This window comes from Rhinoderma darwinii, chromosome 3, assembly GCF_050947455.1.
Source record: "Rhinoderma darwinii isolate aRhiDar2 chromosome 3, aRhiDar2.hap1, whole genome shotgun sequence".
NCBI classification, from domain to species: Eukaryota; Metazoa; Chordata; class Amphibia; order Anura; family Rhinodermatidae; genus Rhinoderma; species Rhinoderma darwinii.
Window position 1 is genome coordinate 79,260,360 of NC_134689.1, and position 15,592 is coordinate 79,275,951.

At 40.1% G+C, this 15,592-nt stretch overlaps 1 protein-coding gene across 1 annotated transcript in view; it reads left to right on the top strand.

The window, feature by feature from the left end:
- The window catches only part of SLIT3 (slit guidance ligand 3), a 761,836-nt gene that overhangs the window by 691,996 nt on the left and 54,248 nt on the right, over positions 1–15,592 (top strand). The window contains exons 27-28 of the mRNA XM_075856411.1: positions 11,165–11,262; positions 13,113–13,252. Of these exons, the coding sequence (XP_075712526.1) occupies positions 11,165–11,262; positions 13,113–13,252 (238 nt within the window). The remainder of the gene's footprint in view (positions 1–11,164; positions 11,263–13,112; positions 13,253–15,592) is intronic.

The following is a 15,592-nucleotide window of genomic DNA, read 5'->3' on the forward strand; positions in this document are numbered from 1 at the left end:
GCTGCTGCAGGAATTACTTGGGAGTGGTGAGTAACCTCCAGGTGAGGGTCCTTTCACCAATCTCATAAACAACAGTAACAAAATAAATAATAATAATAATAATCTTTATTTATATAGCGCCAACATATTACGCAGCACTTTACAATGTAGAGGGAACATGAAAACAATATCAGACATTACATAGTGACAAAGTTCATTTACAATTCAAACCTGGGGAGTGAGGACCCTGCTCGCAAGAGCTTACAATCTATGAGGACATAAGGGAGACACAAAGTGTAATAGTGTTTGTTCTGTACAATGGTCCGGCCATTTTTATACACATGCGATGGTAACATAAAGCTGCATGAGCCGGTCACCAGCCAGTATCCGTGTATGACGGACATGAAGAGAAGGAGTGTGAGGGAATCTTATTCTGATGACTAATCTAAATGGAGGGCCATGAAAAGGAGTCAGAATAGGGAATTTTATAGGCCTGTCTAAATAGATGTGTTTTCAGGGCACGTTTAAAACTGTGGATATTGGGAATTAATCTGATTGTCTGGGGTAGCACATTCCAGAAAGATACCTTTGCCTTTAGCTGGAGACATCATTTGCACTGATGTTTTTGTTAATTCGAATATGAAAGATTTGGAGACCCTTGGCAGCCAGCAGGACCGTGGAAATTGTAGCAAGGCAGAATTGGATGCTATAAAAACCTTGGAGAAAGATAGCTGTATTGTTCTTAAGCCCTCTGACAAGGAGGGTAACACGGTTGGACTCCCAAGTTGTACCAGAAGATGTGTGAGGGAATTCTAAATCATCAAGATGGCTACGAAGTTTTGCCATCAGAGGCCTCTGTCGCATATCATAGGGAGTTGAAATTACTTCTGACAGATGCAAAAGAAGATAATTTGGCCTGTGCAGAGAAATTAGATTTTTCCAATCACATCCAATAATTGCGATGTTTTACACTCTCCCCACGATCCATAAGGGCACAGGCCCCCTTAAGGGTAGACCTATTGTATTAGGGGTGGGGGACCTGTATCAGAATCTGCTGCTGTATATCGACTAAATCTTGGCCCAAATCATGGCTTTACCCTAATGCGGGATTTCCGGGGACCTACTCCGTAAACTGGAGGGAAACTCAGTAGACAGGGGTGCCTGCTTGGCGTCCATTGACGAAGAGGTGCTTTATTCCTCGATTCCCCATGACTTTGTCCATAGGGCTGCAGAGCATTTTTTTTTAGCGCAAAAGGGTGACCACAGCCAATTTATCCTCTGCCTGCTAGAGTTTACTCTAACGCATAACTTTTTTCTTTTCAATAATTGTTTTTACCACTAGGCCAGGTGTACAGCAGTGGGGAGTATATGTGCCTTTCCATATGCCATTCTGCTCCTGGGCTGGTGTGTGAAAAAATCTGGACAAGCACAAATCAGTCCTTTTGCTGTATTTGTTGAGCAGCACAATAAAAATCCCATTAGTCTCAATTTCACTTTGGAAATTCGTTTAGACTTCTTACTATTCATCAAGTATCAAGAAAACACCAAGTAGAGAACTGGACGAGAAAATTTATCATAAACCCACCTCCTCAATCTCTTTGTTGAGATTGGGGAAAAGGTCACCATTTTCCCCTTAAGAAAGAGATTCCTCAAGGTCAGTACCTTAAACTGAGGAGGAACTGTTTGGGCAAAAAATACTTTGTACTACAAGCTAGGGATCTAAGACTATGTATTTTCTGTGAAGTGGCTTGCCAGATCACGTTCTGACAAAGGCTTACCAATATGCACTAAAAAGCGAATGAACACAACCTTAGGGGCCCCAAAAGGGAGGAGAAAGAAACAATATTTAGGTTGATAGGGACATTTGATGGAGCAGCAAAACAAGTGAGATTCTAATGCATCATTGGAACATATTAAAAATGGACACTGACATTTCAAATGTCATTGGTACTGCCCCACAGGTGACATACAGACAGGGAAGAAGCTTAACGGACAGGTTGGTTTACAGCCATTTTCAACCACCGGCAACCGAAGGGACTTGGCTGCAGAAAAAATCAAAAGGGGCACTCGGTACACTGGTTGCATCGCCTGTAAATTTACAAATAGTTTCACCAATAGCATCACAAAAGAGCAATTTGAGATATATGACTTTGTCAATTGCCACACTCGGTGGGTATTCTGTAAGGCCACGTGCTCATGTGGCATGGAATACATTGATAAGTCCATCCGAGAATTCCACAGAAGAATTGATGAGGACATCTCAAAGGTAAAAGACACCACACTGGCCAAACGGGTAAACCGCTTACACGATGGCAACTCTAACAGTTCTCGATTTATGGGGATTGAAGTAGTGAGATCATCAGGTAGAGAGGAGAACTAGGTCAAAAAGGTCTCACAAAGAGAGACATTTTGAATCTTTAAATTAACCCCTTCAGGACTGAGCCTGTTTTGGCCTTCAGGACGAAGACGATTTTTCAAATATGACGTGTCACTTTATGTGGTAATAACTTGGGAATGCTTTTACCTATCCAAGCGATTGAGATTGTTTTCTCGTGACATATTGTACTTAATGTTAGTGAAAAAATTTGGTCGATAAATTCAATATTTATTTGTAGAAAACACCAAGATTTGGAGAAAATTTGCAAAAATTAGCATTTTTCTAAATTTAAATGTATCTACTTGTAAAACAGATAGTAATACCACACAACATAGTTACTACTTTACATTTCCCATATGTCTACTTTGTGTTTGCATCATTTTTTGAAAATTCTTTTATTTTTCTAGGACGTTACAAGACTTAGAAGTTTAGCAGCGATTTCTCATATTTTTAAGAAAATTTCAAAAGGCTATTTTTACAAGGACCAGTTCAGATTGGAAGTGGCTTTGAGGGCCTTATATATTAGAAAGTCCCCATAAATCACCCAATTTTGAAAACTTCACCCCTCAAAGTATTCAAAACAGAATTCAGAAAGTGTTTTAACTCTTTAGGCGTTTCACAGGAATTAAAGCAAAGTAGAGGTGATATTTACAAATTTCTTTTTTTTTTGCCAAAATTCATTTGTAATACATTTTTTTCTATACCACAGAAAGTTTTACCCGAGAAATGTAACTCATTATTTATTGCCCAGATTCTGCAGTTTTTAGAAATATCCCACATGTGACCCTAGTGCGCTAATTTACTGAAATACAGGCCTCAGAAGCAAAGGAGAACCTGGTGGATTTTGTGGCCTCCTTTGTTTGAAGAGGTCTTGTGGGGCCAAAACAATAAAGACCGCCAAAAGTGACCTCATTTTGGAAACTACACCCCTCAGGGAATTTATTTAGGGGTATAGTTAGCATTTTGAACCCACAGTCTTTTTGATAAATTTATTTGAATTAGTATGTGAAAATCTACTTTTTTTTCTGAAAAAACTTAGAATTTTTTAATTTTTTCAATGAATAAAAGAGAAAAAACACCCCAACATATGTAAATCAATTTCTCCCGATTATAGCAATACCCCATATGTGGTAAAAAAAAACAAACAAACTGCTGTTTGGACCCACAGCAGGACTCAGAAGGGAAGGAGCACCATTTGGATTTTGAAATTCTGATTTTGCTGGAATAGTTTTCAGTGCCGTGTTGCGTTTGCAATGCACTGGAGGGAACAAAATAGTGGAAACCCCCGAAAAGTGACCCCATTTCGGAAACTACACTCATCAAGGAATTTTTCTAGGGGTAAAGTTAGCATTTTGACCCTACAGTTGTTTTGCTGAATTCATTGGAAGTAATTTGTAAATGTAAAAATCTACTTTTTTTCTGAAAAAGGTAGCCATTTTTAATTTTTACAAGGAATAAAGGAGAAAAAGCACCCCAACATTTGTAAAACAATTTCTCCCGATTATGGAAATATGCCATATGTGGTAATAAACTGCTGTTTGGACCCACAGCAGGGCTTAGAAGGGAAGGAGCGCTATTTGGCTTTTGGAGCTCAAATTTTGCTGAAATGGTTTTTGGGTGCCATGTCACATTTGCAAAGCCCCTGAGAGGCCAAAACAGTGGAAACCCCTCAAAAGTGACCCCCATTGTGGAAATTACACCACTTAAATAATCTATCTAGGGGTATAGTGAGCATTTAGACCCCACAAATCTTTTGCAGGATTTATTAGAATTAGGCCGTGAAAATGAATATCCACATATCTTCCACTAAAATGTTGAATTTTTTTAATTTCACACAGGATATTGGAGAAAAAAGCCGTCCAACATTTGTAAAGCAATTTCTCCCGAGTATGGCAATATCCCAGATATGGTCATAAATGTTTTTTCATTAGAAAGTAATTAACCCTTTCCGGACTGAGCCATTTTTTTATTTTCGTTTTTCTCTCATCGCTTTCCAAGAGCCATAACTTTTTTATTTTTCCGTCCATAGAGTGGTGTGAGGGCTTATTTATTGAGGGACGAGCGGTCATTTTTATTTGTACCATTTTTTGGTACATACATCTTTTTGAGCACTTTTAATTAGATTTTTTGTTAGAGCCAAGGTGACCAAAAAACGATTTTGCAGTTTTAAATTCCATACATCACCCCCCACACTACGACATGCTATGTCGTGGTGCGCGAAGGGGTTAATGTGCAGCGGATGGTGCAGAGTGAAAATTACAATTTTCCACTTATGCCCAGTTTGTGCCACTAAAGACAAATACGGTGATGCCATATTAGTGGACGTAGACTGCTGTTTGGGCACGCTGTAGGGCTCAGAAGGGAGGGAGCGGCATTTGGTGCGCAGATTTAGCTTGTTAGTTCTGTTTGGTGTTTTACTGGTATTTCAGTTTATAATGTGGGGGCATATGTAATCTGCGCGGAGAACATCAGGGCATAATAAGAGGGTATAATAATGCGGTAAATAAATAATCATAGATATGTGGCCGGTGTCGCACTGATAAATGGCGCCCAATCTTATCCGCTTTTGGAACATTGCACATTTTGCATCGCCATATTCTGAGAGCCAGAACTTTTTTATATTTTATCCACCGGAGCTGTGTGAGGGCTTATTCTTTGCGGGACAATCTGTAGTTTTCATTGGTACCATTTTGGAGTACCAGAATTTTTTTTGATATAACTTTTTATTCCATTTTTTGGCAAGCAAGGTGACCAAAAACCATCAATTCTGACAATGTTTTTTGTTCTTTTTTTTTTTAAGGCGTTCACCCTGGGCTATAAATGACAATTTTACTTTATTCTGCGGGTCGATACGATTACAGCGATACCATATCATAGCATTGTCAGGGAGCTTAGAGTAATGAGCATATAAATTAGCTCAATAGGGAAATAGTAATGTCCCCTTCTAGCTGCAACACCAGAATGTTCCACCAACCAGGCGATCTGCAGGATTTAGTAAGACTGTTCCATTTCCTTCTTTAAAGGGAATGTGTTGCCAGAAAAACATGTTTTTTTTTTAAAAATTAAACATTTAGTGTGTGGGTGATTAAACATGGTTCAAATTTTTTTTATTTTTTTCACGAGTCAGGAAATAGTCAGGAAATATTATAAATTAATTCTAATTTATAATACTACCCATTTTTGGTCACTAGATGGAGCTAGTTCCCAAAATTGCAGCATTGCAACATTGGGTTAAAAGCCCTCGCTCTAGTGAGCTCTCAGCATCCCCCCCTCCTTTATCCTGGCTAGTGCCGGGATAAACGAGGGGTTTGAAAGGTTTAACCTCCTACACTGTGTGTCGCCATTTTTTGAGGTAACCCACAGTGTAGTAGGTTTACATACAGTAGTAAACACACACAAACACTAACATACATTGAAATCTCTTACCTGCTCCTGCCGCCGCGGCTCCCTCCGGCCCGTCCGCTCCCTTTGCTGCCGCTGTTCCATGTGCACAAGTCCGGAAGCCGCGACCGGAAGTAGTAATATTACTGTCCGGCCGCGACTTCCGGTCCACAGGAAAATGGCGCCGGACGGCGCCAATTTCGAATAGGACTGTGTGGGAGCGGCGCATGCGCAGTTCCCACACAGACGCCGTACACGGCAGTCAATGGGACGGGAGCCGTTCGCAGTCCCTATGGGACTGTGGCTGCCGTACTCCATGTCTGTGTGTGTCGTTAATCGACACACACAGAAATGGAACAAAAAATGGCAGCCCCCATAGGGAAGAAAAAGTGTAAAAATAAGAAAAAGTAAAACACAAACACACAAATGAATAAAAACGTTTTTATTAAAGCACTAACATCTTTAACATATAAAAAAAATTATTTGCCATGACACTGTTCCTTTAACATGATGTTTAAACACTGACATCATGGCTATCGCCATTGTTCAAGTGGGCGTTCCACCCCACTTATATGGAAATACTTTTGCGCATATGCGTTTTTACTGTGATTATTTTTTTGGTCTCTATTATATGCATTATGAATTAATAGTTACATTTTATTACGGTTTTTTTTCACCCCCTTGATGCGATGTTGTTGATATTCAGTGAAACACTGGGGAAATGTACAAATACACCCTATAGATGGTTGTTTTGTAACTTACATCTTATCTTAGCAGCACGCGACAAGAGCTGCAGGCCAGTCCAAAGATATTCATGATATTCACGCTTCCCCCTGCCCTTCCGCCACTGATTGACATATTTCTTCCTATGCACTGTAATAGGGAAAAATCTGTCAATCAGCGGCTGGAGAGTGGGAATACAGCATGAATATCATAGGACTCGTGGCCTGCAGCGCTGGCCACATGCTCTTAAGATGTAAGTTCTCTTAAACTGTTGCACTATAACAATTAAGTGACAGCCCGATGAAATCAGCTTGTCTGTCACTTCTTTATGCTGCGCTCAGACAGGGCAGAATAAAAAGCTGATGGATCCACTTTAAAGGGATCCTGTCATCAACATCTTACCTGTTAAACTCACCTGACCCCTCAATGGCCGCAGCTGTCCAGAGTTCATTCCTGTTCTCTTCTTTCCTGAAGTCCTCCTCTGTCAATAAATATAGTCGTTTAAACTTTTCCCGCCTTTTATGGTAATTATTTTTCCCTCTGGGATGCAGCTTCTTAACCACGCCCACTGCCACCACCTGTCCGGCCCTGACTGGCTAAGGAGCTGTCAATCAAAAAGAAGGAGGTGGAGTCCACTCTGAGATGCTGGAGGAATGAAAACCTGACTCTTTTCAGATGAAGATTTGACTCTTTTCTGCTCATTTGCATACGGTGTGGGACCACTGAAAAACTGAATACTAAAGTTACAGAGCTTACTTAGAACATATTTATAGCTTAGATGACAATGATTTTTCACCCACTTTCACCAGGTATTGCTGGCTTTATAGCTAAAATGCTGGTGACAGGTTCCCTTTAAGCTCTGGTCGCTGTTATCAGGGCCGGTTTTAGACAAAGAGTGGCCATGGGCAAGTGGGGCCCCAAATGCTGAATTACTGTATCAATAATGCAGTTAATTCAGAAGGCGGTGTGCAGAGAACTGCATCACTGATTTCTAGCATGTCCAGGAGTGTTGCATGCCCCAAAGCATATGTCCACCTCTCACAAAAAAATTATCTATATACATATACAGTTATTACATCATACCACTATACCAGATGAAATATTACCTGCATACTGTTACTGAACTCAACTCACTGTTATAAGACCAATATTACTAATAGTAACACAATATAAGGTCCAAACAATACTGCCACACCATAACCACATAGATACTGAATAATACCCCTATACTGTTACTGAATAATACCTCCACACTATAACCACATAAAGACTGAATAATACCCCTATACTGTTACTGAATAATACCTCCACACTATAACCACATAAAGACTGTATAATACCCCTATACTGTTAGTGAATAATACCTACACTTTATAACCACATAGTGACTGAATAATACCCCTATACTGTAAACACTTTTGCACTTTGTGTCTCCCTTATTTCCTCATAGGTTGTAAGATCTTGCGAGCAGAGTACTCAATCCTCCTGTTTGAATTGTAAATTAACTGTGTAATGTCTGATATTGTCTGTTTATGTTCCCTCAAAATTGTAAAGTGCTGCGTAATATGTTGGCGCTATAGAAATAAAATTATTATTATTACTGAATAATACCACCAAACCATAGCCACATAGTGACTAAATAATACCCCCATACTGTTACTGAATAAAAACCACTATACAAAAACCAATATTAACACAATATAGTGACCATACATTGGTAGATGCTAGTTATACAAAGGAGCTCTGCAGACCATATAATATTACCACCATATAGTGGTAGATTTCAGTTATACACAGGAGCTCTGCAGATGATATAAGTGACTACAGCACATTTCTATCTAGTGACTCACAGGTGATGTCTTCTCTGATTAGAGTAGTTCACATTCCCTTTCTTTCTCCATCCATCCCAGACCACTGTGACGACTCATTCCAGCCACGACTCGCCTCTGCCAAATTTGACACACAGGCATGTTGGTTTCCTGCTATTCCAGCACCCTCCACACCTATACCCCATCCTCTAAACAAACTCGTAATCCACAGTGACCCAGATGGTAATAATGATCGACACAATAAGTGCCCCATCTGTAACCGTGCCCCCACAGTAATAATGCCCCCTTTGTGCCCTCTGTATATAGCACCACAGCATGCCTTGTAGACAGCGCCACACACAGAACCCTGTAGATAGCGCCACATACAGCCCTCCACCTTGTGTATAGTGCCACACAGCCCCCTTGTATATAGTGCCACACAGCCCCCCTTGTATATAGTGCCACACAGCCCCCCTCTCTCTTGTAGGGTTGTCACAATACCAGAATTTGGACTTTGGTACCGATACTTTTTGTAGTTTTGTGGTTTCGATATCAAAACGATACTTTCCCAATGGTAATAAAAATAAAAAAAAGTTCTTCCATTTTATGTTGTGAGGCACGAGGTCTGATGAATTTTGAATGTTCCTCACATTAATAGTAATTAACCCCATCATGTTTCTCAGTCATAATGAGTAATGTGTAACGTACATGATGGGGTTAATTACTATTGATGTGAGGCACATGGAGGTTACATTCATCACACCTCGTACCTCACAATAAGTGAAAGAAAGACGTTTTTATTTTATTTTTTTACAGCGTACACATCATAAATGACGCAAAAAATTGTTGTGCAGTTTATTACGGCCGCGCCAATACCGAATGTGTATATTTTATGTATTGAGACTTATTTTAATATTTATTGTAAAAAAGGTGTATGTGTATTTTCTTTTAAATTTAACATTACTTTATTTTTAAGCTTTAATGTACTGGCATTACCAGTACATTAGCCTGTGTATGGATAGTACACAGGCAGTTGTTAGCTGCCTGCCCATATATGGTATGTCCCTTAATCGCGTCATAGGGATTGCCTTTGACTCGATCCAAGGGGCATCCCCCTTCTGATTTTCACCTTGAATGTTGCGGTCAGCTTTGATCGCAGCATTAAGGGGAATAATGGCGGAGATGAGAGTTTTCCCTTATCTCCGCCGTTAGAGTGAGGCTGCGTCTGTGTAATAGTAATTCGGACAATAAGTGCACACGTGGTCAGCATGAGGTGCCGGAGCTGCACTAATGAGCGGCGGTTCAGGCACTGAAGACAGAACATGGGGGTGTTTTGCAGTGCGCCCGCCATGTTCGGTGTTTAGTGCCGCCGCTCATTAGTACAGCACCGTCTGCATCACCTCATGCTGACAGCGCGCTCTTGTCAGGACTCAGGAGCGGGGCAATGGCAGTATCACACAGCCGCATCCCCACTATAATACATTCATGTGTTACAATACTGAGCTGTGCGGCCGCTTAGTATCAAAATACATGAAATAATGGTATCGAACCTGTAATACCGGGGGTAGGGAAACGGACAAATGAGCCCTAATCTACCCGCCACTCTGTCCCTGCCTACTTGCAACGACCCACCCTAGGCGACGGGGTACAACTTGGCGGCGGTCCCTACGCTCAGTAAGTGCACGAGACAAACAGACAAGGGACCACAAAGCAAAGGGAATTGGGGCAGTTGCCCACGGCAACACCGTGAGCAACAAGAGTGGTGAACGAGCCGAGTCAAACCAGGAGTGCACGAGGTACCAAACGCAGAGCAGGAGAGTAGTCCGTAAGCCAGGGTCAGTATAGAGCAGGATCAAATAGTTAGAAGCTGTAATTGAGCCACGAAACCACACGAGAAGTATCACAAGCAAAGGAGGAACAGGAAAGGCAGGTATAAATAGACAGAGGGCGGCAGCTAGCTCCCTCTGGCCAGGCTGTGATAAGCTCTCCCACTCCTAAGCCTGCCATCCTGAGTGGTGGAAGATGGAGTCAGTCTCAGAGACATAGACTCAGGTGCAGACTGATTACCTATGGGCGTATACACAGAAGTTGTGCCTGGCAGATCCTTTACAGAACCGTTTGAGGGTACAAGGCATCGAAACTGTATTGAAGTTTCGATGCATCATGCATACCTACTCTCTTGTATATAGTGCCACATAGCCCCTCTCCCTTGTATATAGTGCCAGACAGCCCCCCCTTGTATGTAGTGCCACACAGCCTCCTCCCTTTTATGTAGTGCCACACAGTCCCCCTCTCCCTTGTATGTAGTGCCACACAGCACCCCCTTGTATGTAGTGCCACACAGCACCCCCTTGTATATAGTGCCACACAGCCCCCCTTGTATGTAGTTCCACACAGACCCCCATGTATATAGTGCCACACAGCCCCCCTTGTGTATAGTGCCACACAGTCCCCCCTTGTATATAGTGCCACACAGTCCCCCTTTGTATATAGTGCCACACAGTTCCCCCTTTTAGTTTTCAAGGCATATGCAGTGCAAGAGATGCAATATCCTGGAGATGGGAATAGGAAGATGTGATGAGGGAGGATGATATACGTAGGTCATTGGAAGAACGAAAAGCATGGATAGATCTATCGATTGAGATGAGAACAGAATAGTAGAAAGGTGCAGCATGGTGGGAAACAAAGGCTAGTCTTGAATTGAATTATGTTTTTCTGTTACAGAACTCAAATCACCTGCTTCCCTTCACACAGCCATAGTTATATAATGGCCAATTACTAGCATTAACCAGAAAACTTATGTGTATGCATGAACATCTGTTTTCCCATTTTCAAAAACGAAATAATCATCATTAAACACATTTCAAATTACAGTCCACTTTTTTTCCATTTAAAGGGCCGAGACTGTGACAACCCCATCAATGGTTGCATTCAGAATCCATGCCAGAATGGAGGAACCTGCCATACCAGTGACGCCAATAAAGATGGATTCAGGTAATTTAGCCATGTCTGGACTGTTTGAATTTGATCTTCTGTTTTATGTACAAGATGTGTATGAACAGTAAAGTGCTTTTGAGAATATATTCCCATATCAGCTATGAACTGAAGGCTGCCTCATTAACGAATCATTAGTTAGCAGATACACATTAGTGAATCCAGTATTGCCACTTAGCTGGTTGTATCATTAGACATAGCCCCTGGTTGTCCTGGAAATAAGCCAGTTGCCATTCATAACCATGTGGAGTGACATTTCATATCCAAGTGTCTATGTGACCTGTTGAAATGAATGTGTACTGAATAATAGCTTTAAGCATACCTATCTGTAATAACTCACAGCAGGATTTCTGGAGCCCCCATTGTAAAACACTCTTTCTACCTTTTGGTTCTTTGGTTCATCAGATATTTGATTTGTTTTCTAAAATCCAAAAGGGCATCACTTTCCTAATTCTAGGTTTCTTGTCCCTGGTCCTCAGGTAACAGGTCATATATTGAAAATGTCTAAATGATTCTGACTGGAATTGAATTATGACACCAGAGTGCATAGAACAATAAGAGATATCTATTTACATTTATTTCTGAATAAGTGATGTGTTCAAAATACAAAATGTTGGAAAAAATGAATTCTTCAGGTTTCATGTCTAGACATTGTTAATGGGACACAACTCAGATTTTCCTGTTTGGGCATTTAATGTTCATCTGTACTTCTCTAGTTGGCAGCATAAAGGTTTACCTGGTAATTTAAGAATATAGCAAACTTGATATTGGTGCTTAAAATAGAAAAATCTTCACCTATTCAACTACTTACTGTTTGGGTTATGAATGTGTTATCTTTTTTGCTTGGTTGAATAACGCAGCAGGCTATGCTACAGTATACTCCCAGGTAAAAGCAACAAAAACCTAAAATAACAGAACCCATGCATGAATAAAGTGATAGGATAGTAGGAAATGTGTGTTCTTGTGAAAAATTGTGTCTTTTTAGTCCTTGGAAATCAATGCAACATGTTGGCAAGAAATCCATTTCACTAAAGCTTTAAAACACCTTATGCAACATTGTAAACTTTGTGAAACGTGCTCAGAGCAATTGAACTATGCGGCTTGTAGATGTTAATCACTCCTGGACACCAGAGAAATACCTGCACAAGGAAATCTATACAGACTTTTCTGCTTACCAGAAAGTAAATGAGATCATTTAGCAAAAACTGATAGTAACAAGAGCGCTAATGGAAGACAATAAATCACACTTCACACCTTCACTACCGGTGTATTTAAAGGAAACCCAGTTACTGCTTCATAAATAAAAGCAAGTCTATCCCCTTAGCTTTAAAGCGCTGTAACCGCAATATGGTAAACAAGAATGTAAGCATGAAAAAGGAATTAATTTGTTAAGAAATTCTTGTTGGTAGCAATGGCTAAGATCTTACAACGTCTACAGTCAATAGTAATCACTGCAGTCTTTTTATTCCCTCCCATGTAAGCAAATGTTTCCTAAACATGGTAACATATTCTATCGAATGGGCAGGTTAGATGTGAAAATGTTATAAGGGGACATGCCGTGCACCACATTTATAACGTTTATAGGTACGTTTTGTAACTCATCTAAAAAGGGGATAACGGCTTAAGATGCCGCAAAACAAAAGTGGTCTAAAATTAAGCCAACCAAGAGGTAGGTGGTAAAAAAAATGACAGAAGTGTCTAAAGATGAGCCACCCAGCATGAGCATTTTGAGTGTGGACAGTGTGGACCATTTACAAAAACACTTTATCTGTCCCTTAATCATGAAGATATGAAGTCTATTTTCTATGTTGTGCCATGTGATTTTATGATTCTTTTCATCTATTTTATAGTTGTTCTTGTCCATTGGGATTTGAAGGTGATAAGTGTGAGCTAAATCCAGATGACTGTGAAGATAATGACTGTGAGAACAATGCTACCTGCATAGATGGAATCAACAATTACGTCTGCCTTTGTCCACCTAACTATACAGGTATAGAACTATTATGAAAAAAGTATAATTGTGATACTCACCATGGCTACTAAAATGTGTTCTCATTCATCACTTATGCATACTACAAAATGACATAAAATATAGATACCAATATACTAATTCCTTTAACGCGAGCGTCCTCTGAAAGCTTCTAAAATCTTTTACCTTGTAAATTAGGAATATTCTATTGGTTCTCTCTCAATTTATGGATGCAAATGTGAAGTGTAGAAATGTGAGAAAACATATATAAGAAAAACACACTGATAGTGTACAAGTTAAATAGTTGATAAGGTTGAAAAAAGTAAGAAGTCCAATCTATAATCCTACCATGTTAATCCAGAGGAAGGCAAAACCATCATGACATTGATGCCAATTTCCTCTTTAGGGTAAAAATTCCTCCCTGACTTCAAATATGGAAATCAGAATAAATCCCTGGATCAACGCCCCATCACCAGAATCTAGTATTCAAAACTTGTAATATTATGTTTTTCAAGAAAGGCATCAAGGCCCTTCTTGAACATGTTCAAACAATCAACCATCCCAACATCCTGTGGTAGAGACTTCCATAGTCTCACTGCTCTCACAGTAAAGAATCCTAGTCTGTGATGATGGTGATATGTTTGGCTGGGACACGGAAAATATAACACCATAGTAGGATTTTCCCTAAAGGGAACTTCCTCAAAATAGATGGCAAAGGTTCTGCAAAGGAGGTATTTGTCAGTAATCTAAACCCTTTGAACCAATGGCTTTCTGTTACCATCATACTTGTTTTTAGGTAACACATAGCTGTATAGTATGGTTGAAAAAAGCCACATGTCTATCAAGTTCTACTAAGAAAATGGAAGGAATACTTTAAACAGAGGCATAGCAAAGTTTCTGTTTGGCGCCCCCACCCCAACCTCTTTCCCGACAGCTCCTTCCTCCTCGCCATGTTTGTTTTCTCTACTAATCAATGACGTGTCATTTCTTTTCCACATTTTTGTTTATGTAACTCAAGCATAAAAACATTAGTACATTTTACAAGCAATATAGTTCTATACACAAGAACCAAGCTCATTACATATATGGAGCACCAAAACAAGCTCAATACATATATACAGCACCAGAACAAAGCTCAGTACACATATACAGCGCCAAAACCAAGCTCAGTACATATATACAACACCAGAACCAAGCTCATTACATATATACAGTGCCAGAACAAAGCATAATATATATATATATATATATATATATATATATATACAGCACCAGAACCAAGCTCAGTACATGAATACAACACCAGAACAAAGCTCAGTACAAATACATTTCAGTACAGAGATCATTTGCAAAGTCAGGTTAGCAGCTTCCAGTATGACCTGAATAATGGTAATCATATACTGGGAGTTGCTTATACCCCAAAAAAATAGTACCCTCCACCATCCGTAAAGATCATACAGTAATAATTAGGCTTCGTTCTCACCTGCGTCGTGGTTCCGTTCATGGGTTCCGTCAGACCTTTCCATCAGGGGAACCCACGAACGGAAACCATAGCTTTCCATGACCATTTCAATGGTAACGCTTCCGTTGCTAATGGTTTCTGTTTGTCACCGTTTCACAAGGTTTTACGTTTTATTGGCGGTATCAATAGAGTAGTCGACTGTATCCACCTGTAATCTATCACGTCTAACTTGGATGTGATGTATTACAGGTGGATCCAGCGTGTCAGAGATACACAGGACCCACTGACACTGAACCCATCAGTCCCACAGACCTGACAAGTTCAGGATTCAGCATAAGATACAGCTGCTCTGTATACAGGATACAGTGCAGCTGTATCTCAAAAAGTAAAAAGATCTTTTAATAAAAACTAATTATAAAGTTGCACAAGACACACTGACGAAAAAGAAACTGAATTCTAGGTAAATATAAGATTAAAATTCTTCCTGATTTGCTTTTTTTTGCAGCGGAATCGCTGCATTTCCACCGCAAAAAAAACAAACATCTGCTATTTGTTGCGAGTTTTACTTCCCCATTAAATTAAACCTGAAACAAATAATCAGCCTTTACCCAAATACAATTAACATGCTGCGGATTAAAAAAAAACGGACCACTGGTCAATTACTGAGCCTTTTTCCGCGTGGGTGAGATTTGTTCAATTCTGTTTCTACTGCATTTGGGCATGTCCACACGTAATGGAATTGCTGTGTATTTAAATACGCAGGAAAATAAAGTAGCAGCAAAGTGGGTGATAATTATCAAATCCCATCCACACGCTGCGTAAAATTTCTGAGCAGAAATTGACCTGCGGTGCGTATTTTTTGTACCGCAGCATGTCAATTCCTGCTGCGGAAAGTGGAC